The 21713-nt window shown below is 45.8% G+C and overlaps 2 protein-coding genes across 5 annotated transcripts in view; both read left to right on the top strand.

Moving 5' to 3' along the window:
* Window positions 1–9616, top strand: part of LOC117366563 (testis-specific gene 13 protein-like) — a 50037-nt gene extending 40421 nt beyond the window's left edge. For 3 of the 4 annotated variants that reach the window (XM_033958043.1, XM_033958041.1, XM_033958044.1), the window contains one exon: window positions 9392–9616. In XM_033958043.1, coding sequence (XP_033813934.1) covers window positions 9392–9570 — 179 coding nt within the window. In that variant the 3' untranslated portion in view covers window positions 9571–9616. The remainder of the gene's footprint in view (window positions 1–9391) is intronic. The other variant, XM_033958042.1, reaches the window with a different exon arrangement.
* Window positions 9617–19004: 9388 nt separating this feature from the next.
* Window positions 19005–21713, top strand: part of NET1 (neuroepithelial cell transforming 1) — an 87271-nt gene continuing 84562 nt past the window's right edge. Inside the window, exon 1 of the mRNA XM_033958038.1 lies at window positions 19005–19213. Coding sequence (XP_033813929.1) covers window positions 19086–19213 — 128 coding nt within the window. The 5' untranslated portion in view covers window positions 19005–19085. The remainder of the gene's footprint in view (window positions 19214–21713) is intronic.

Below are 21713 nucleotides of genomic sequence, written 5' to 3'. Positions count from 1 at the left end.
CCTGTAAAGGCGAGAGGAAGGGAAACCTCCAGGACAGCTGCTTTTTGCCCTCCTTCAGCGGCCCAAGAGTTCAGACCAGCAGCGGCAGCTGTGTATGCTTTTAACTTCGGCACAGAGCTGCCCCTAATCAATAGTTTAGCGCGGTTTCATGAGGCAGCCTCGGGGCCTTTGATAGCCGGCCCGCTTCGATGATGCGATGTGGGCCGGCCTAGCAAAGGCCCCGAGGCTGCCTTATGAAACCGCGCTAAACTATTGATTAGGGGCAGCTCTGTGCCGAAGTTAAAAGCATACACAGCTGCCGCTGCTGGTCTGGAGGTGCGGAGACAAGGCAGGAGGCAAACGCGGTGGAAGGCAGGAGTCCCGGCGAAGGCAGGAGTCCCGGCACAGCGACTGCAACAGGAAGTTGCAAGTCAGCTGACGCCGGCCTTTCGTTGCGGCGGGGACCGAATCCTTCGCGGACCGGCAAGATTTTGTTTGCGGACCGGCGGTTGAAGAACTGTGCTCTACACTGTGTGCGCTGTGACGAGAAACTTGTGCGCTGCGAGGTAATATTTTGTGCGTGAGCGCACCCCAGCGCAGCTTAGCGGGAACACTGTAAAATGGGTGAGAAACTAACTGCATGGGTCAATGATTGGCTGAATGGAAGACTTCAGAGGGTGGTGGTCAACGGCACCCTCTCTGAGACTTCGGAGGTGACTAGCGGAGTGCTGCAGAGCTCAGTCCTGGGGCCATCCCTTTTTAACATATTCATAAGGGACTTGACCCGGGGGCTTCAGGGTAAAGTATCACTGTTTGCCAACGACGCCAAACTGTGTAACATAGTAAGGGAAAGCAACCTCAAGGACAGTATGACGCAGGATCTGATCACATTGGAAAACCGGTCCTCGACATGGCAGCTGGGCTTCAACGCTAGAAAATGTAAGGTCATGCATCTCGGCAGCGGAAATCCATGCAGAACATACTCCTTGAATGGAGAAACGCTAGCTAGGACTTCAGAGGAACGGGACTTGGGGGTAATCATCAGTGCGGACATGAAGGCTGCCAAACAAGTAGAGAAGGCCTCGTCTAAGGCAAGGCAAATGATGGGATGTATCAATAGAAGCTTCGTCAGCCACAAACCTGAAGTCATAATGCCACTCTACAGAACCATGGTGAGACCTCATCTGGAATACTGTGTGCAATTCTGGAGGCCACATTACCAGAAAGATGTGCTTCGAGCTGAATCAGTCCAGCGAATGGCCACTAGGATGGTCGCAGGACTCAAGGGTTTCTCATACGAAGAAAGACTGGGTAAACTGCAGCTCTATACCCTGGAGGAGCGCAGAGAAAGGGGTGACATGATTGAGACATTTAAGTACGTCACTGGTCGTGTCGAGGTGGAAAACGATATATTCTTTCCCAAGGGACCCTCGGTCACAAGGGGGCACCCGCTCAAACTCAGAGGGGGGAAGTTTAGTGGTGACACCAGGAAGTATTTCTTCACGGAAAGGGTGGTAGATCACTGGAACAAACTTCTGGTGCAGGTGATCAAGGCCAACAGCGTACTCGATTTTAAGAATAAATGGGACATCCACTTGGGATCCCTACGAGGGTCAAGTTAAGGAACTAGGTCACTAGCACTCAGACTCAATGGGGTGGGTCAATAGAGGGGCAGACTTGATGGGCTGTGGCCCTTTTCTGCCGTCATCTTTCTATGTTTCTATGTTTCTAGGTTCTAGAATATATGTCTGTCTGTCTTTCTGTCTGTCTCCCTGCCCCTGTGTCTTTCTTCCTGTCTCCCTCCTGCTGTCTGTCTGTCTTTCTTTCTTTCTATCTGTCTCTCTGCCTGCCCCCTATGCAGCAGCAGTATTTCCCTCCCACCCACTTCCCTGTGCAGCAGCAGCATTCCCTCCCCCTCATGGGAGTGTAAGGGAGCCGGCCAGACCGCAGAACATTACTTAGTAACATAGTAGATGATGGCAGATAAAGACCCGAATGGTCCATCCAGTCTGCCCAACCTGATTCAATTTAAATTTTTTTTATTCTATTTTATTTTTTTTTAATTTTTATTCTTAGCTATTTCTGGGCAAGAATCCAAAGCTTTACCCGGTACTGTGCTTGGGTTCCAACTGCCAAAATCTCTGTTAAGACTTACTCCAGCCCATCAACACCCTCCCAGCCATTGAAGCCCTCCCCTGCCCATCCTCCACCAAACGGCCATACACAGACCGTGCAAGTCTGCCCAGTAACTGGCCTAGTTCAATATTTAATATTATTTTCTGATTCTAAATCTTCTGTGTTCATCCCACGCTTCTTTGAACTCAGTCACAGTTTTACTCTCCACCACCTCTCTCGGGAGTGCATTCCAGGCATCCACTACCCTCTCCGTAAAGTAGAATTTCCTAACATTGCCCCTGAATCTACCACCCCTCAATCTCAAATTATGTCCTCTGGTTTTACCATTTTCCTTTCTCTGGAAAAGATTTTATTCTACGTTAATACCCTTCAAGTATTTGAACGTCTGAATCATATCTCCCCTGTCTCTCCTTTCCTCTAGGGTATACATATTCAGGGCTTCCAGTCTCTCCTCATACGTCTTCTGGCACAAGCCTCCTATCATTTTCATTGCCCTCCTCTGGACCGCCTCAAGTCTTCTTACGTCTTTCGCCAGATACGGTCTCCAAAACTGAACACAATACTCCAAGTGGGGCCTCACCAATGACCTGTACAGGGGCATCAACACCTTCTTCCTTCTACTGACCACGCCTCTCTTTATACAGCCCAGCATCCTTCTGGCAGCAGCCACTGCCTTGTCACACTGTTTTTTCGCCTTTAGATCTTCGGACACTATCACCCCAAGGTCCCTCTCCCCGTCCGTGCATATCAGCTTCTCTCCTCCCAGCATATACGGTTCCTTCCTATTATTAATCCCCAAATGCATTACTCTGCATTTCTTTGCATTGAATTTTAGTTGCCAGGCATTAGACCATTCCTCTAACTTTTGCAGATCCTTTTTCATATTTTCCACTCCCTCTTCAGTGTCTACTCTGTTACAAATCTTGGTATCATCTGCAAAAAGGCACACTTTTCCTTCTAACCCTTCAGCAATGTCACTCACATACATATTGAACAGGATTGGCCCCAGCACCGAACCCTGAGGGACTCCAATAGTCACCTTTCCTTCCTTCGAGCGACTTCCATTAACCACCACCCTCTGGCGTCTGTCCAACAGCCAGTTTCTGACCCAGTTCACCACTTTGGGTCCTAACTTCAGCCTTTCAAGTTTGTTCAACAGCCTCCTATGAGGAACTGTATCAAAAGCTTTGCTGAAATCCAAGTAAATTACACCTAGCATATGTCCTCGATCCAGCTCTCTGGTCACCCAATCAAAAAATTCAATCAGGTTTGTTTGGCAAGATTTACCTTTTGTAAAGCCATGTTGCCTCGGATCCTGTAACCCATTAGATTCAAGGAAATACACTATCCTTTCTTTCAGCAACATTTCCATTATTTTTCCAATAACTGAAGTGAGACTCACCGGCCTGTAGTTTCCTGCTTCATCCCTGTGACCACTTTTATGAATAGGGACCACATCCGCTCTCCTCCAATCCCCAGGAATCACTCCCGTCTCCAGAGATTTGTTGAACAAGTCTTTAATAGGACTCGCCAGAACCTCTCTGAGCTCCCTTAGTATCCTGGGATGGATCCCGTCTGGTCCCATCGCTTTGTCCACCTTCAGTTTTTCAAGTTGCTCATAAATGCCCTCCTCCGTGAACGGCGCAGAATCTACTCCATTTTCTCGTGTAACTTTGCCAGACAATCTCGGTCCTTCTCCAGGATTTTCTTCTGTGAACACAGAACAGAAGTATTTGTTTAGCACATTTGCTTTCTCCTCATCACTGAAAAAATTTTTATCTCCCTTTTTTACATTTTTAGCCATTTGTTCTTCCGCCTGTGCCTTCGCCAAACGTATCTCTCTCTTGGCTTCTTTCAGTTTCACCCTGTAGTCCTTTCTGCTCTCCTCTTCTTGGGTTTTTTTAATATTTCATGAACGCCAACTCTTTCGCCTTTATTTTCTCAGCCACTAGGTTGGAGAACCATATCGGCTTCCTTTTTCTCTTGTTTTTATTGATTTTCTTCACATAAAGGACCTTGGGGTCCGCGAGTGTGGGGCCGTTGTCGTATTTCCTCCCAAGCTAATAGAACCCTAAGCGTGCATGTGCACTCCTACCTGCCACGGACCTACGGATCACACAGGTAGGAGTGCACATGCGCACTTAGGGTTTTATTATTAATGATTTTCAGCTGATCTTCGTCATACACTGTATAGTGTGTCTAGCATGAGCCAATATCGTCACTGGATCAGCGACATTTATTTGATATACTTTTTAAAATTTAATTAAAAAATAATTTATAAATTAAAAAAAAATAAAAAATTTATAACTAAAAAGATAAGTACAATAATATTAAATTATTGAATTCAATTTAAAAAGTATATAAAATAAATGTCGTTGATCCAGTGACAATATTGGCTCATGTTAGAAGCACTAGGGGCTCCTTTTACTGCTATAGCGCACGCTAGCCAAAAATCTACCGCCTGCTCAAAAGGAGGCAGTAGCGGCTAGCACATGCGGCAATTTAGCACGCTCCAAGCCCCTAGCGCACCTTCGTAAAAGGAGCTCTATATGTTGCATTTTTACTATTAGTATTTTGTAATTCGCCGATTGTCCACCGCCTAGAAATCGTATGATTGTGGCGGTGTAGAAGAATAAAGTTATGTGAAGTTATGTTATATTCAGTGCATGACGAGCATCGGCTGAAAATATACTAATATTATTCTAGGGATGAAGTATATGGATATGGCGATACTCGAGAGGGTCCAGAGAAGAGCAACAAGGATGATAAAAGGCATGGAAAACCTTTCGTATGCTGAGAGGCTGGAGAAGCTGGGGCTCTTTTCCCTGGAAAAGCGGAGACTTAGAGGGGACATGATAGAGACTTATAAGATCATGAAAGGCATAGAGAAGGTGGAGAGGGACAGATTCTTCAGACTAGCAGGGACAACAAAAACAAGAAGGCATTCAGAAAAATTGAAAGGAGACAGATTCAGAACAAATGCAAGGAAGTTCTTCTTCACTCAGAGGGTGGTGGACACCTGGAACACGCTTCCAGAGGAGGTGATAGGACAGAGTACGATATTGGGTTTCAAAAAGGGATTGGATGATTTCCTGAAGGAGAAGGGGATTGAAGGGTATAGATAGAGGGTTACTATACAGGATATTAAATGATTAGGGCAGGGGTAGGGAACTCCGGTCCTCGAGAGCTGTATTCTAGTCGGGTTTTCAGGATTGCCCCAATGAATATGCATTGAAAGCATTGCATGCAAATAGATCTCGTGCATATTCATTGGGGAAATCCTGAAAACCCAACTGGAATACGGCTCTCGAGGACCGGAGTTCCCTACCCCTGGATTAGGGAATAAAAGATTTAGGTAAAGGATCACTTACAGGTCATGGACCTGGGGGGCTGCCGCGGGAGCGGACTGCTGGGCACGATGGACCCCTGGACTGACTCGGCAGAAGCAATGCTGATGTGCTTATTGACTTTGGTGTATGTTATTTAGCCCCTCCTATGAACAGTGGACAGATATTGAATCTTACCGATTATTGAAGATGGCGGGTAACAAATGGCCATCTCTGGCCTTTTTTGACCCCTTCTACCTCACCTGTCTTCGTCGGTTTGTGTCCGAGTATGTCTATACCCGTATTTTTAACGATATACTCCACCTAGAAGTTTGATGGGCGGTATAACAAATTTTAAACAAAACTTGAAACCTGAAACCTGAAACCAACATAACGTTACCACCTTGACCTCTGGGTCCACAGCCTGGTTTCACAGAGCCCGCCAAAAGCAAGCAGCTTTTTTTGTGTACCGAGAGGTACAAAGCAGTTTCCCCCAGATTCTGTATACGGTGCCCACAGTTGCACGTCAAAATTTGTGCGTGCGCACAAGTTAACGAGTCCTTACTAGCAATAACCAATTAGGATGTGGCCGCTCTCAATTCTATATATAGGCTCAGGGCCAGATTCTGTAAACAGCACCGTAAGTTAGGCGCCTTAGAAATCACAGAATAAGACCCAACATGGCAATGTTGATCCTGGGGGTGGGGTGATAAAATGACAAGCACAGCTAAAAAAAAAAAAAGCAAAAGAACACTAAAGGCAAAATTATAAAAGGGTGTTAGAACAGAACAAATTTCAAGTATAATTTAAGATGTGGAACTTAAAAATGTATCACTAAAACTATGGGCATTTACCTGCAATGGCATAGCAGGGGTAGGGGGCGCCCTCCTCTCTGTACCCCCACGCCACACTTGCGCCCTACCTTCCCAACCCCGTATTTCTTTAAATCTTCGCCAGCCAAAGCAGGTTACTTGGCCTGCTGCTCGCGCTGGCTCTCTCTCTGACGTCACTTCCTCCCCTCTGACCAGGAAGTGATTTCAGAGGGACCCAGGCCTGTGCAAGCAACAGGCTAGAGTAGCTGCTCATGCTGGTGAAGATTTGAGGTACGGAGGGAGGGTGGGGAACGCTGGGTGCAAGTGTGGCACAGGGGCCAGAGAGGTACCGGCACCCCCTTCGAGACAGTATCTAGGTGGTCTGCCCCCTATCTTCCTACGCCACCCCTTACATGACCATTTATAAAATAGCACCTAATCATGTCTATGCAAATCTGCAAAGGGGGTGTGGCCATGGGCAGGTCAAACGCGCTCCTTTAACATGCACAGAATGTTCTAGAATAATGCAACTCTGCAACCAATGCACATGCTGGAATTTGCATCTGGCTCTAGTTTGTGTAACTCCTTGCACTCAAAGATGGGTGTGGATCCTGATATTATGCGCTCTTCCAGTGGTCCCCAACTCTGTCCTGGAGGACCACCAGGCCAATTGGGTTTTCAGGATAGCCCTAATGAATATGCATGGAGCAGATTTGCATGCCTTTCACTTCCATTATATGCAGATCTCTCTCGTGCATATTCATTAGGGCTAGCCTAAAAACCCGATTGGCCTGAAGGTCCTCCAGGACAGGGTTGGGGACCACTGTCATAGAGAAATGGTTCCCAACCTGGCCTGGAGGACCTCCAGGCCAGTCAGGTTTTGGGGATAGCCCTAATGAATATGCATGGAGCAGATTTGCATGCCTGTCACCTCCATTATATGCAAATCTCTCTCATGCATATTCATTAGGGCTATCCTGAAAACCCAATTGGCCGGGTGGTCCTCCAGGACAGGGTTGGGGACCACTGAGCTATACAACCAAGCGTGCCAATTCTGGAACAACCATGCATTGTTTCTCAACTCGGTCCCGGAGTCTCCCCCCTTGCCAGTCAGGTTGTCAGGCTCTCCACAATGAATATGTATAAACTTCTTGATTTGCATACACTGCCTCCATTATATGCAAATCTCTTTCATGCATATTCAGTGGGGATATCCTGAGAACCCGACGGGTAAGGGGGTAACTCCAGGACTGAGTTGAGAAACACTGTGAGTAGAGAATGACACGGTGACAAAATTCATCACCGTTCCCGTCCCCGCGGATAACCGCGGGAAACCATCTTCATGTCATTCTTTAAGGAGAGAGGGAAGAATCAGAGTATAATTGGGCACAACCACTGACCCGCAAGCTTTGCTTTGAAGAATGCTGGTGTAGAAGGACTGAGGTTGAGATAGATACTAAAGAATGACAGTCTCTGGTATCCAGAGCAGATATTGTGATGTCATAATGCCTCATTCCACCAGTGCCTAAGAGCCAATCATATCAGTGATGTCACAATGGCTTCATTATCCTTGGCTCACATAAGAATCAGAGTGTGAATGGCCACAACCACTGACCCGCAAGCTTTGCTTTGAAGAATGCTGGTGTAGAAGGACCGGGGTTGAAATAGACACTAGAAAATGACATGGGTTTATTTCCCGCGGTTATCCGCGGGGACGGGGACGGTGATGAATTTTGTCACCGTGTCATTCTCTAACTGTGAGCACTGACTTTTGAATGCCATTCACTGAACCCAGTTCTCTCTACCTTGGAGAGGGTGAACAACCTGTCCTTATATACTAAGTCTATTCCCTTCAGTATCTTGAATGTTTCGATCATGTCCCGTCTCAGTCTCCTCTTTTCAAGGGAGAAGAGGCCCAGTTTCTCTAATCTCTCACTGTACGGTAACTCTTCCAGCTCCTTAACCATTTTAGTCGCTCTTGTCTGACGTAACAAATGCGTAAAAGGGGCTCTGTGTCCTCTTTAAAAAAAATTATTATAACAGGAGCTAAGCAATGTATTTTACTTCTGTATTACAAATCAGGGTCAATGCTATTGAGTGTGTCAAAATTCAGCATGCTGTGTGTGAATTCTTTATTTTAAATTTATTCCAAAATAAGCATTACAATGTCGTTCGCGGTCCCGGTCATTCGCGGTATTTTCTAACCGCGAACCGCCAACAAGGAGAGGGCAGCGGGAGAGGCACTAAAGTCGGGCCCTACCAATCCGGAGCTGCTTTGACATGCAACTCCTGATTGGTAAGGCCCGACTTAGTGTAGGAAGAGGCGATCGGAGCATACCGCGAGTGATTTCCTGCACTCGCCAGCGCTCCGGCTGCTCTCTCCTGCCCCTCCAGTCTCCCCATTGAAAAACCGTATTCGTGGTTTTTCACGATTCGCGGGGGTTCCTGGAACAGAACCCCCGTGAATATCGGGGGGGGGGGGGGGGAGTACTGTATACTTAATATGGGTTTTTTAAAATTTTCTTTTATTAAGGGAGAAAGAAAGAAATTGCCATTCAACGAAATAGGCATAGAAGCATCAATGTGAACTTAAAAAGGGTTAATATCAAATCAAGGGAGGCACATGGGAGTGTGCAGAGATTAAAGAATACCTGAATTTTATGCACTAGAGTAATACAATTAGATGTGCACATTTACACCTGCGCTTGACATGGTGTAGGCTGGCACACTTTTTATTATTATTATTTTTTTTTTAAATATTATTTTTATTGAAAATGGCACAACAGCCCAGCTTTAGTTAGGTTGATATAATGAAGATCAGCAGCCGAGTGATTTGATATTAACCCTTTGCAAGTTCACATTGATGCTTCTAGGCCTGTTTCGTTGAATGGCAATTTCTTTCTTTCACCCTTAATAAAGGAAAATAAAAAGCCCAGATTAAGTGCCTACTGCTTCTCGTAAAAAGTGTTGATCTGAATTAACTGGTCCATAGTGATAATATATTGCAGATGTAAAGTAGGAGGCAACCCACAACACCCTATATATTACAGTTGTAATATGGAATTTAATTAAGACAGCAAGAGTCACAAAGTATGCTACCCCTGCTTAACTTGCACCTCTCCCTCCTGTTCCTTGCAGCAGATAAGAAACAAGGGTGCTTCGTTGAGTCTGTGGAGAGCAAAGTACAGTGGGAACCTTTGTCTTTGCCAGCAAGCACCGACCCAAAAGTCTCAGTACCAGGAGATGGAGATTTCAGACATGGAAAGGCATCACAGTGGCTTTTAAGTAGCTCTATTGTAAATAAGCACCTTAATTAAGAACAAATGGAGATGTTCTAAGATGAATAAAACCTCAGTAACAAAACTTGTAGCGAGTTATTGCATCACTTGAAATAGTAGATAGATAGAACAACCCTCCCAGGGTAAAATGAGAATTTATTATATGCTTTCATTAGCAACCTCTTCTTTCAAGTTTCAAGTTTATTAAATTTTTGATTGATCGCTTTGTCATATTTTCAAAGCGATGAACATTAATACAAAGTAATAAGAGTGGATACAAAATTACCTTATTAAAACAAAATAAAATTAAAATTACATGTAATCTAAAACATTAATTATCAATAATCAATAAATTTATACTATATACCTACTTGCTCTCTCTACACCTCTTCCCTTAGTGTCCTGAGCACCTCCCATGGCTTCCCGTATCGCCTATATCCTGATGACCACCAGGATTTTAATGTGAACACCCACCACAGTACTGGTGATCACATGCCTTCAGTGCATCCCATTCGTAGGCCTAAATTCCTTTAGCATAGATTCTCACCATTATGGAGGTAATTCTATAAAAGCAGTGAAATACAGTACTATTAACTAGTGAAAAGTAATACTATAGTAATATTAGTCTTATAATAGTGAATATTGTGTGACAATCTGATTAAAATTTGTGATGGAACTAGCAGTGGCGTAGCGAGGGTTAAGTGGCACCCAGGGCTCCTTCCCAACCCCCCTACTGCGCGCGTGCCCCCCTTCCCTTCCCTTCTACCTTTTTCATTTTCCAGGCAAGAGCAACATGAACTCACTGCCCCCATCGTGTCAGCTCTCCCTCTGATGTCGCATCATAGGTGCAGGGCCCGAAGTGATGTCAGAGAGAGAGAGGCAACACAGACGCGGACAGCAAGTTCTTACTGCAGCTCACGCTGGAAAAATTAAAGAGGTACGAGGGAAGGGGCACACAGGTGTGGCGAGGAGGGGGGGGGGTGGCAGGAGGATGACAGGCACCTGTACCCTTTACAAAGCCCATGCCAGACTGTACCCCTTTTACTATGCCAATGGGAACTAGCAAATTGCCACAGAACACACACACACACAACCCCAAGGATTCACTATTATTAAGCCAGTTTAACAATGTATAGTTCTCCCTCTGCATATGCGGTTTTGATTATTCGCGGTTTTTAGCTTGCTGGCTCCTCCCCCCCCCCCCCCCCCATTACATCAGCTTGCATAGAGAAATCACTGATTCCAAGCATTTACAGAGAAAAATCGTTGATTCTCAGCACTTTCTTCATCGTGTTTTGCCTCTCCTTCAGGAACAGGCCAGGTCTCCCACCATGTTATTCACGCTTTCACCCTATTCACAATGGTTTTTAATAGAAAACCGCGAATACCATATGAAAAAGTTATTTGCAGTTTTTCCGTATTCGCGGGACTGTTAATTCCCTATCACAGCGAATACGGAGTGAGAAGTGTATATAAATAAAGAAAACAAAACCTAAAAAGGACTGAATGAGAAGTGCCAATGTTTTCAGTTGATTATTTAAAGTTATCCTCTCAAACATAAGTCAAACTGCTTAGTAACTTACCAGTGAATCAGCTACGGAATAAGGCTGGCACTAGTTTCTGCAAGATACAGTGAAGGAATTAGGAGTGAATAGATTTTTTTTACCTAGCCTGTAAATTTTCAATAGGTTTGGCATATGGTATGGGAGCTTCTTGCCCCAGGGCTTGTTCATTCAAGGTCAAAACTTGGATTTGATCCTAAATGGTAGGAGAAAGCAGGTGCCGAGCCTTAAGACAAGGCCGGTTATGGTAATGCTGCGTTATTCTAGCGCTCAGCCAGAAAGCAGCATTCTGCTACTTGCCCTGCCCCCTCCTCATTCTTGATCTTAGTTAAATTGAGCATGTGTGACGTAGGCTCGGATCCTCCCCCACCCCCTCCCGCTACACAGGGGCAGGGCTGCCCTTGCATATGTTCAATTTCATTAAAACCAAGCATACAGTATAAAATTATTAGTGAATCTGTTAAAAAGAAGCCTAAAAATGATCTTAGGGATATTTGGAGCATTGAGATTAAGCATCATATTTCAGCATCTCAATGGCCACAAATTTGGTCTTGGAGGACGAGATGTACAATGTTTGCATCTATGAGACAAACATGGTTTTTTCTTTTGCATAGAGTATTTTGGACCCCGGTTAGATTACAGAAGTTAAATAGTTCAAAGTCTAATAGATGCTGGCATTGTAACATAGAAGTAGGGACCTTATATCATCTTTTCTTTCACCGTCCCTATATTTTAGCCTTTTGGAATTCAATCTGGAATCAAGTAAATTGTTTATTGGAAAATTATGTAGCATTATCTTATGATACCATAATATTTGGAATGTCGATGAGGAAAAAGAGCCAGATATCAGCGAATAACAATAAACTCTTATTGATAACTAGCTGATGCCCCAGCGTTGCACGGGTATTTAATTATAGCAATAACACTGTAAATGGATTCAAATAAAGATACTTTATAGTGGTGAATGAAATTATTTTTTTACAGCTTTATAAAAAGTACAATATTCAAATTATAATGTGAAATATTTGACAAAATGAATACAATACAACTAACACAAAACTTGATTATAAACAACATTTTTAGTTTCACCTCTAGGAGCAAGAACATATAAATTCTTGGGTGAAGAGACCCCCAGAACATATCACCCCAGTTAATGAGGGATCTGTATAACAAGTTTCGTTCAAATCGGTCAAGCCGTTTTAGATTTACTGTTAGAATGGCAGCTGTTTACATTTTTTCCATTGACATGAATGGGTGAAATCTGATGTTCTGTTTGTAGCTCCGCCCACGTGTGCAGGTGGGCCGCGAGACCCCCAGAACATATCACCCCAGGTAGTGAGGGATCTGCATATCAAGTTTCGTTCAAATCGGTCCCACAGCTTTTTACATTTTTCCCATTGACTTGAATGGGTGAAATCAGATTTTCTGTTTCTAGCTCCGCCCATGTGTGCAGGTGGGCAGCGAGACCCCCAGAACATATCACCCCAGGTAGTGAGGGATCTGCATACCAAGTTTCGTTCAAATCGGTCCCACAGCTTTTTACATTTTTCCATTGAATTGAATGTGTGAAATCTGATTTTCTGTTTGTAGCTCCGCCCACGTGTGCAGGTGGGCCGCGAGACCCCCAGAACATATCACCCCAGGTAGTGAGGGATCTGCATACCAAGTTTCGTTCAAATCGGTCCCACAGCTTTTTACATTTTTTCCATTGACTTGAATGGGTGAAATCAGATTTTGTTTGTAGCTCCGCCCACGTGTGCAGGTGGGCCGCGAGACCCCCAGAACATATCACCCCAGGTAGTGAGGGATCTGCATACCAAGTTTCGTTCAAATCGGTCCCACAGCTTTTTACATTTTTCCATTGAATTGAATGGGTGAAATCTGATTTTCTGTTTGTAGCTCCGCCCACGTGTGCAGGTGGGCCGCGAGACCCCCAGAACATATCACCCCAGGTAGTGAGGGATCTGCATACCAAGTTTCGTTCAAATCGGTCCCACAGCTTTTTACATTTTTTCCATTGACATGAATGGGTGAAATCTGATTTTCTGTTTATAGCTCCGCCCACGTGTGCAGGTGGGTCGCGAGACCCCCAGAACATATCACCCCAGGTAGTTGGAATTACTGTGAGAATGGCAGCTATTTACATTTTTTTCCATTGACATGAATGGGTGAAATCTGATTTTCTGTTTGTAGCTCCGCCCACGTGTGCAGGTGGGCCGCGAGACCCCCAGAACATATCACCCCAGGTAGTGAGGGATCTGCATACCAAGTTTCGTTCAAATCGGTCCCACAGCTTTTTACATTTTTCCATTGAATTGAATGGGTGAAATCTGATTTTCTGTTTGTAGCTCCGCCCACGTGTGCAGGTGGGCCGCGAGACCCCCAGAATATATCACCCCAGGTAGTGAGGGATCTGCATACCAAGTTTCGTTCAAATCGGTCCCACAGCTTTTTACATTTTTTCCATTGACATGAATGGGTGAAATCTGATTTTCTGTTTGTAGCTCCACCCACGTGTGCAGGTGGGCCGCGAGACCCCCAGAACATATCACCCCAGGTAGTGAGGGATCTGCATACCAAGTTTCGTTCAAATCGGTCCCACAGCTTTTTACATTTTTCCATTGAATTGAATGGGTGAAATCTGATTTTCTGTTTGTAGCTCCGCCCACATGTGCAGGTGGGCCGCGAGACCCCCAGAACATATCACCCCAGGTAGTGAGGGATCTGCATACCAAGTTTCGTTCAAATCGGTCCCACAGCTTTTTACATTTTTTCCATTGACATGAATGGGTGAAATCTGATTTTCTGTTTATAGCTCCGCCCACGTGTGCAGGTGGGTTGCGAGACCCCCAGAACATATCACCCCAGGTAGTTGGAATTACTGTGAGAATGGCAGCTATTTACATTTTTTCCATTGACATGAATGGGTGAAATCTGATTTTCTGTTTGTAGCTCCGCCCACGTGTGCAGGTGGGCCGCGAGACCCCCAGAACATATCACCCCAGGTAGTGAGGGATCTGCATACCAAGTTTCGTTCAAATCGGTCCCACAGCTTTTTACATTTTTCCATTGAATTGAATGGGTGAAATCTGATTTTCTGTTTGTAGCTCCGCCCATGTGTGCAGGTGGGCCGCGAGACCCCCAGAACATATCACCCCAGGTAGTGAGGGATCTGCATACCAAGTTTCGTTCAAATCGGTCCCACAGCTTTTTACATTTTTTCCATTGACATGAATGGGTGAAATCTGATTTTCTGTTTGTAGCTCCGCCCACGTGTGCAGGTGGGCCGCGAGACCCCCAGAACATATCACCCCAGGTAGTGAGGGATCTGCATACCAAGTTTCGTTCAAATCGGTCCCACAGCTTTTTACATTTTTCCATTGAATTGAATGGGTGAAATCTGATTTTCTGTTTGTAGCTCCGCCCACGTGTGCAGGTGGGCCGCGAGACCCCCAGAACATATCACCCCAGGTAGTGAGGGATCTGCATACCAAGTTTCGTTCAAATCGGTCCCACAGCTTTTTACATTTTTTCCATTGACATGAATGGGTGAAATCTGATTTTCTGTTTATAGCTCCGCCCACGTGTGCAGGTGGGTCGCGAGACCCCCAGAACATATCACCCCAGGTAGTTGGAATTACTGTGAGAATGGCAGCTATTTACATTTTTTCCATTGACATGAATGGGTGAAATCTGATTTTCTGTTTGTAGCTCCGCCCACGTGTGCAGGTGGGCCGCGAGACCCCCAGAACATATCACCCCAGGTAGTGAGGGATCTGCATACCAAGTTTCGTTCAAATCGGTCCCACAGCTTTTTACATTTTTCCATTGAATTGAATGGGTGAAATCTGATTTTCTGTTTGTAGCTCCGCCCACGTGTGCAGGTGGGCCGCGAGACCCCCAGAACATATCACCCCAGGTAGTGAGGGATCTGCATACCAAGTTTCGTTCAAATCGGTCCCACAGCTTTTTACATTTTTTCCATTGACATGAATGGGTGAAATCTGATTTTCTGTTTATAGCTCCGCCCACGTGTGCAGGTGGGTCGCGAGACCCCCAGAACATATCACCCCAGGTAGTTGGAATTACTGTGAGAATGGCAGCTATTTACATTTTTTCCATTGACATGAATGGGTGAAATCTGATTTTCTGTTTGTAGCTCCGCCCACGTGTGCAGGTGGGCCGCGAGACCCCCAGAACATATCACCCCAGGTAGTGAGGGATCTGCATACCAAGTTTCGTTCAAATCGGTCCCACAGCTTTTTACATTTTTCCATTGAATTGAATGGGTGAAATCTGATTTTCTGTTTGTAGCTCCGCCCACGTGTGCAGGTGGGCCGCGAGACCCCCAGAATATATCACCCCAGGTAGTGAGGGATCTGCATACCAAGTTTCGTTCAAATCGGTCCCACAGCTTTTTACATTTTTTCCATTGACATGAATGGGTGAAATCTGATTTTCTGTTTGTAGCTCCACCCACGTGTGCAGGTGGGCCGCGAGACCCCCAGAACATATCACCCCAGGTAGTGAGGGATCTGCATACCAAGTTTCGTTCAAATCGGTCCCACAGCTTTTTACATTTTTCCATTGAATTGAATGGGTGAAATCTGATTTTCTGTTTGTAGCTCCGCCCACGTGTGCAGGTGGGCCGCGAGACCCCCAGAACATATCACCCCAGGTAGTGAGGGATCTGCATACCAAGTTTCGTTCAAATCGGTCCCACAGCTTTTTACATTTTTTCCATTGACATGAATGGGTGAAATCTGATTTTCTGTTTATAGCTCCGCCCACGTGTGCAGGTGGGTCGCGAGACCCCCAGAACATATCACCCCAGGTAGTTGGAATTACTGTGAGAATGGCAGCTATTTACATTTTTTCCATTGACATGAATGGGTGAAATCTGATTTTCTGTTTGTAGCTCCGCCCACGTGTGCAGGTGGGCCGCGAGACCCCCAGAACATATCACCCCAGGTAGTGAGGGATCTGCATACCAAGTTTCGTTCAAATCGGTCCCACAGCTTTTTACATTTTTCCATTGAATTGAATGGGTGAAATCTGATTTTCTGTTTGTAGCTCCGCCCACGTGTGCAGGTGGGCCGCGAGACCCCCAGAACATATCACCCCAGGTAGTGAGGGATCTGCATACCAAGTTTCGTTCAAATCGGTCCCACAGCTTTTTACATTTTTTCCATTGACATGAATGGGTGAAATCTGATTTTCTGTTTGTAGCTCCGCCCACGTGTGCAGGTGGGCCGCGAGACCCCCAGAACATATCACCCCAGGTAGTGAGGGATCTGCATACCAAGTTTCGTTCAAATCGGTCCCACAGCTTTTTACATTTTTTCCATTGACATGAATGGGTGAAATCTGATTTTCTGTTTATAGCTCCGCCCACGTGTGCAGGTGGGTCGCGAGACCCCCAGAACATATCACCCCAGGTAGTTGGAATTACTGTGAGAATGGCAGCTATTTACATTTTTTCCATTGACATGAATGGGTGAAATCTGATTTTCTGTTTGTAGCTCCGCCCACGTGTGCAGGTGGGCCGCGAGACCCCCAGAACATATCACCCCAGGTAGTGAGGGATCTGCATACCAAGTTTTGTTCAAATCGGTCCCACAGCTTTTTACATTTTTCCATTGAATTGAATGGGTGAAATCTGATTTTCTGTTTGTAGCTCCGCCCACGTGTGCAGGTGGGCCGCGAGACCCCCAGAACATATCACCCCAGGTAGTGAGGGATCTGCATACCAAGTTTCGTTCAAATCGGTCCCACAGCTTTTTACATTTTTTCCATTGACATGAATGGGTGAAATCTGATTTTCTGTTTGTAGCTCCGCCCACGTGTGCAGGTGGGCCGCGAGACCCCCAGAACATATCACCCCAGGTAGTGAGGGATCTGCATACCAAGTTTCGTTCAAATCGGTCCCACAGCTTTTTACATTTTTCCATTGAATTGAATGGGTGAAATCTGATTTTCTGTTTGTAGCTCCGCCCACGTGTGCAGGTGGGCCGCGAGACCCCCAGAACATATCACCCCAGGTAGTGAGGGATCTGCATACCAAGTTTCGTTCAAATCGGTCCCACAGCTTTTTACATTTTTTCCATTTTTTCCATTGACATGAATGGGTGAAATCTGATTTTCTGTTTGTAGCTCCGCCCACGTGTGCAGGTGGGCCGCGAGACCCCCAGAACATATCACCCCAGGTAGTGAGGGATCTGCATACCAAGTTTCGTTCAAATCGGTCCCACAGCTTTTTACATTTTTCCATTGAATTGAATGGGTGAAATCTGATTTTCTGTTTGTAGCTCCGCCCACGTGTGCAGGTGGGCCGCGAGACCCCCAGAACATATCACCCCAGGTAGTGAGGGATCTGCATACCAAGTTTCGTTCAAATCGGTCCCACAGCTTTTTACATTTTTTCCATTGACATGAATGGGTGAAATCTGATTTTCTGTTTGTAGCTCCGCCCACGTGTGCAGGTGGGCCGCGAGACCCCCAGAACATATCACCCCAGGTAGTGAGGGATCTGCATACCAAGTTTCGTTCAAATCGGTCCCACAGCTTTTTACATTTTTCCATTGAATTGAATGGGTGAAATCTGATTTTCTGTTTGTAGCTCCGCCCACGTGTGCAGGTGGGCCGCGAGACCCCCAGAACATATCACCCCAGGTAGTGAGGGATCTGCATACCAAGTTTCGTTCAAATCGGTCCCACAGCTTTTTACATTTTTCCATTGAATTGAATGGGTGAAATCTGATTTTCTGTTTGTAGCTCCGCCCACGTGTGCAGGTGGGCCGCGAGACCCCCAGAACATATCACCCCAGGTAGTGAGGGATCTGCATACCAAGTTTCGTTCAAATCGGTCAAGCCGTTTTTGCGTGATCGCGGCACATACACACATACATACCTCCGATTTTATATATATAGATGACGGGAGTTGCCATTCAATATATTACTAGGAATTGGAAAGATCATAGTAGATAGACTAAGCTATAAGTTTTGGTGGAATTCACTTTGTCACATATATAAAATGGAAAGATCATTAACTATACAACATGGTAATTATAAGAATTTTATTAAAATTTGGGAGCCATTAACGAATTATTGTAATGATTAAATGCCATTTTTTATTTTTTTCTATTGAAAGATACACCATCTAATACTGGGAGGGGGGAGGGTTATATTTTATTGTTCATCTCGGAAAAGTATAATGGATAGGGAGGGTGGGATAAGGGTTAATTATAATTATACATATTATAAGATACAGTAAAAAGAGTTGCAATATTAATATTGTTTATTTAATGCCTGTACACATGATGAAAGTTTGAAAATGAACAAATTAAAAAAAACAACAACCAAACCCCCCCTCCCCCCCCCAAGTAGGCAGCACAGCAGCTCAGGAAAATAGGCAGTGGCTGGGGATGGCCTTCTACTGGTGGGGCTTAGGACTTCTGCCAAGACAGGTTCGTGGGGTTCGGGGGGGGGGGGGAAGAGTATAAAGCAGTGGGGAGGTACAGCAAAGTTCTCCCCTCCTAATTTGGACTCACCCCCCCCCCACATATATATAAAACCTGGCTATAGAGCTGATACCAAGCTGTAATAGGAACAACTAGGGCCCCGCTCCCAGACCTCTCGTTTTTCAGGCTCCCCCAAAGAAGGTGGAGAAGCTGAATTAAAATACAAAAGGTCTGCCATTGCACGTACATAATCACTGGGGCCAACTGACCCTAGCCGAAGCCCTTCCTAAAGCCAGCTAGAGCCCTCATGACGTCATATTCCCCGCGCCTGCGGCGGCTCCACGGCCCGCCATTTCTGCAGGCCAAGTGCACGCGCCGCCCCGCCCTCCCCCCCCCCGTCTCCTAGCAACCCGCAAGCTTCCGGCGCTTTGATTGGGCGCCCGCGCTGCGGCCCGCCGCTTTTCAAAACCCCTCAGCAAAATGGCGGTTAGGGCGCTCCGGCTCGTCCCGTCTCCCTGAAGGAAGAAGCGGCATGGAGGAGAGCGGCGAGGGCGCGAAGCCCAGGAAGCGGGCCTGGGCCGCTCGGCGGAAGCGTTCGGCGAGCGTTTGCAGCGCGGCCGGCGACTGCCCGCAGAGCCCGGAAGGCGAGCCCGCCGCCAAGTAGGTGTCGCTCATGGGGGAAGGGACATGGCCTCTGGCTTCATTATCTTCCCCAGCCTTCAGCAGCCCCTCCCCCAGCCTAATTAAATTTCACGTCGCTACCAGACGTACGCAGCGCTGTACAGAGTCATAAAGGAGACGGTTCCTGCTCCAAAGAGCTTACAAGCTAGATCGGTGGTTCTCAACCCTATCCTAGGGGACCCCCAGTCAGTTAGATTTTCAGGATATCCCTAATGAATATGCATAAGACACATTTGCATGCTTGTCTCCTCCAGTATATGCAAACCTCTCTCATGCATATTCATTATTTCATGCACCACAGAGAGCTATATATCAATTGCAACTCATGTATCGCATATTAAATAATTTAAATTGTATTTCTTACATATAATTTCCCAAAAGCCACCACAAATTTCATTTAAACCACAATTACACAACTAGTTTATCACATAAGCACCAGTACGTCGGTGGTCCTGAGCCGCAAATACCCCCTCCCTCTCAAGCCCCGAAGCAGTAGAAGCAGCAGCAGTCGAGCCATGAACCCCCCCTTCCCTCCCACTCCAGAACACCAGTTAATCAGTTTTCCTGAGCTACAAACCCCCTTGCCTCAAGCTCCAAAGCAGGAGAAGCAGATGGCGGTCCTGAGCCGTGAACCCTCTTGCTCCCTTACTTCTTTACTGGAAGCGGCACCTGGTCAGCAGGAGGCAGCACTCAAATCAGGCTGCTCGCAGCCAGCCCCTATAGGGCCTTTCCTCTGACGTGTCACTTCGATGCATCAGAGGAAAGGCCCTGCTGGGGCTGGCCGTGGGCAGCCTGTTTTGAGCGCTGCCGCATCAGGTAAGGGAGGGAGGGGGTTCGCGCCTCAGGACTGCCGCCTGCTTCTGCTGCTTTGTGGCTTGAGGGAGGGGTTTGTGACTTGGGACTGCTGGCACACTAATGCTTTGGGAGGGAGGGAATTGAGATTTGGCGGACACTCCTTAGTACAGTACTGTGCAATACAGTATCTCTCAGACAACCAGAAAAGCAGTTATCCGGCATCCACCAATCCCCATGGGTGCTGGATAACTGAGATTCTACTGTACTGCTATATAGGTGCCACCTGCAGCCATAAGGGCTATTGGGGTGGTACACAGGTGGATATGGTAGGTTTTGGGGGCTCTCCATAAATTATAAGGGGTTATGGTGAGATATACATATGATACCCTTTATGTGAAGTTCATAGCAGTGCCCTCTAAGGTGTCCCACTGCTCTGCTGGGATGTCTGTGGCCCCTCCATTAGTATGCTGGCCCCTCCCACATCCAAATGGTCTGGATTAGGACGTTTTGAACATGGATGTCTTTGTATTTGAAAATGGCCAAAAAAGACGTTCTAAAGGCAAGATGTCCAAATAGGTCATGTTTTGTAAAAATGTGGACATCTAGTGGTTTTGTAAATGGATGTTTCCCTGCTCTGATATTTAGACGTCTTGTGAGATATGTTCAAAATTGGATTTGGGCACACTATCAAAAATGCTCCTCCAAGTTACTATGTTCAAAGAATTGACACATTTTGTCCCTATCTACACAAGCCTTGAATACTTATTATTTTATATTTATGTAATTAAAGTATAAAAGGGGCAATATTCTATACAGCTGTTTATAAATTGCAAATAGAGCCATTTTGATCTGGTTTTGGTACAACTTTCCCAAAGATTCGGCTGCCTGTGTTTTTACATCATCTGGGAAGATAATTGGAGATAATTGTCTTTCAGACATGGGTGTTGAAGAGAACAATACACAAGCACTTGGCAAGTGAAAGTTTAAACAGACTGGCCACCTAGAAGCTGAGCACATCCAATATTAAATAAGTAAGCCTCAGAAATGAAAGCAGGGCTGCAAAGTCACTGCTAATCTATAGAGCCAGAACCGGTTTCAAAAAAGTTAAATCACAGGCTCTAGTGGGGGGGAGACGCAGTAAAAAGAAAACCTCAAAAGGAACTGATCCAGTTGAGAAAAATCTGCATCTCAACCCCACCAGCCAGTAAAGCAAACAAAAGTTCAAGATGTTTCAGGTGACACATGCTGAAAAAACTAGGCATATTAAACACAGTCAAGCAAAAGAGCTCCTCAAGTACTTAGCTCAGAAAGAAGAAATCACGTCCAAATGGCTTCCAAACCACACAGTCCCAAACATATATTTGTAATCCAACTTCTGGCTAGGGAGCCGCTTGATATGTACTTCCTCAACAAGTCCTTCCCTCAACAAAAGCCTTGTTTTGCTATTAAACCGCTTCTTCAAGGTTGATATACAACCGGCAGACTAATGCCAATCAAACAGAAGGTTCAGCTGGTTCTAGCTCTGGCTCTATGGATGAGCAGTGACTTTGTAGCCCTGCTTTCTATTGTTAGCAGTAACTTTGCAGCCCGGTTTCATTTCTGAGACTCATTTAACATTGGATGTGCTCAGCTTCGAGGTGGCCACACTGTTTAAACTTTCACTTGGCAAGTGTTTGTGTATTAT

The sequence above is a fragment of the Geotrypetes seraphini genome, chromosome 9, assembly GCF_902459505.1.
Source record: "Geotrypetes seraphini chromosome 9, aGeoSer1.1, whole genome shotgun sequence".
Lineage (NCBI taxonomy): Eukaryota > Metazoa > Chordata > Amphibia > Gymnophiona > Dermophiidae > Geotrypetes > Geotrypetes seraphini.
Note: the sequence above shows the minus strand (reverse complement) of the source record. Positions and strands in the feature narration are given on the sequence as shown.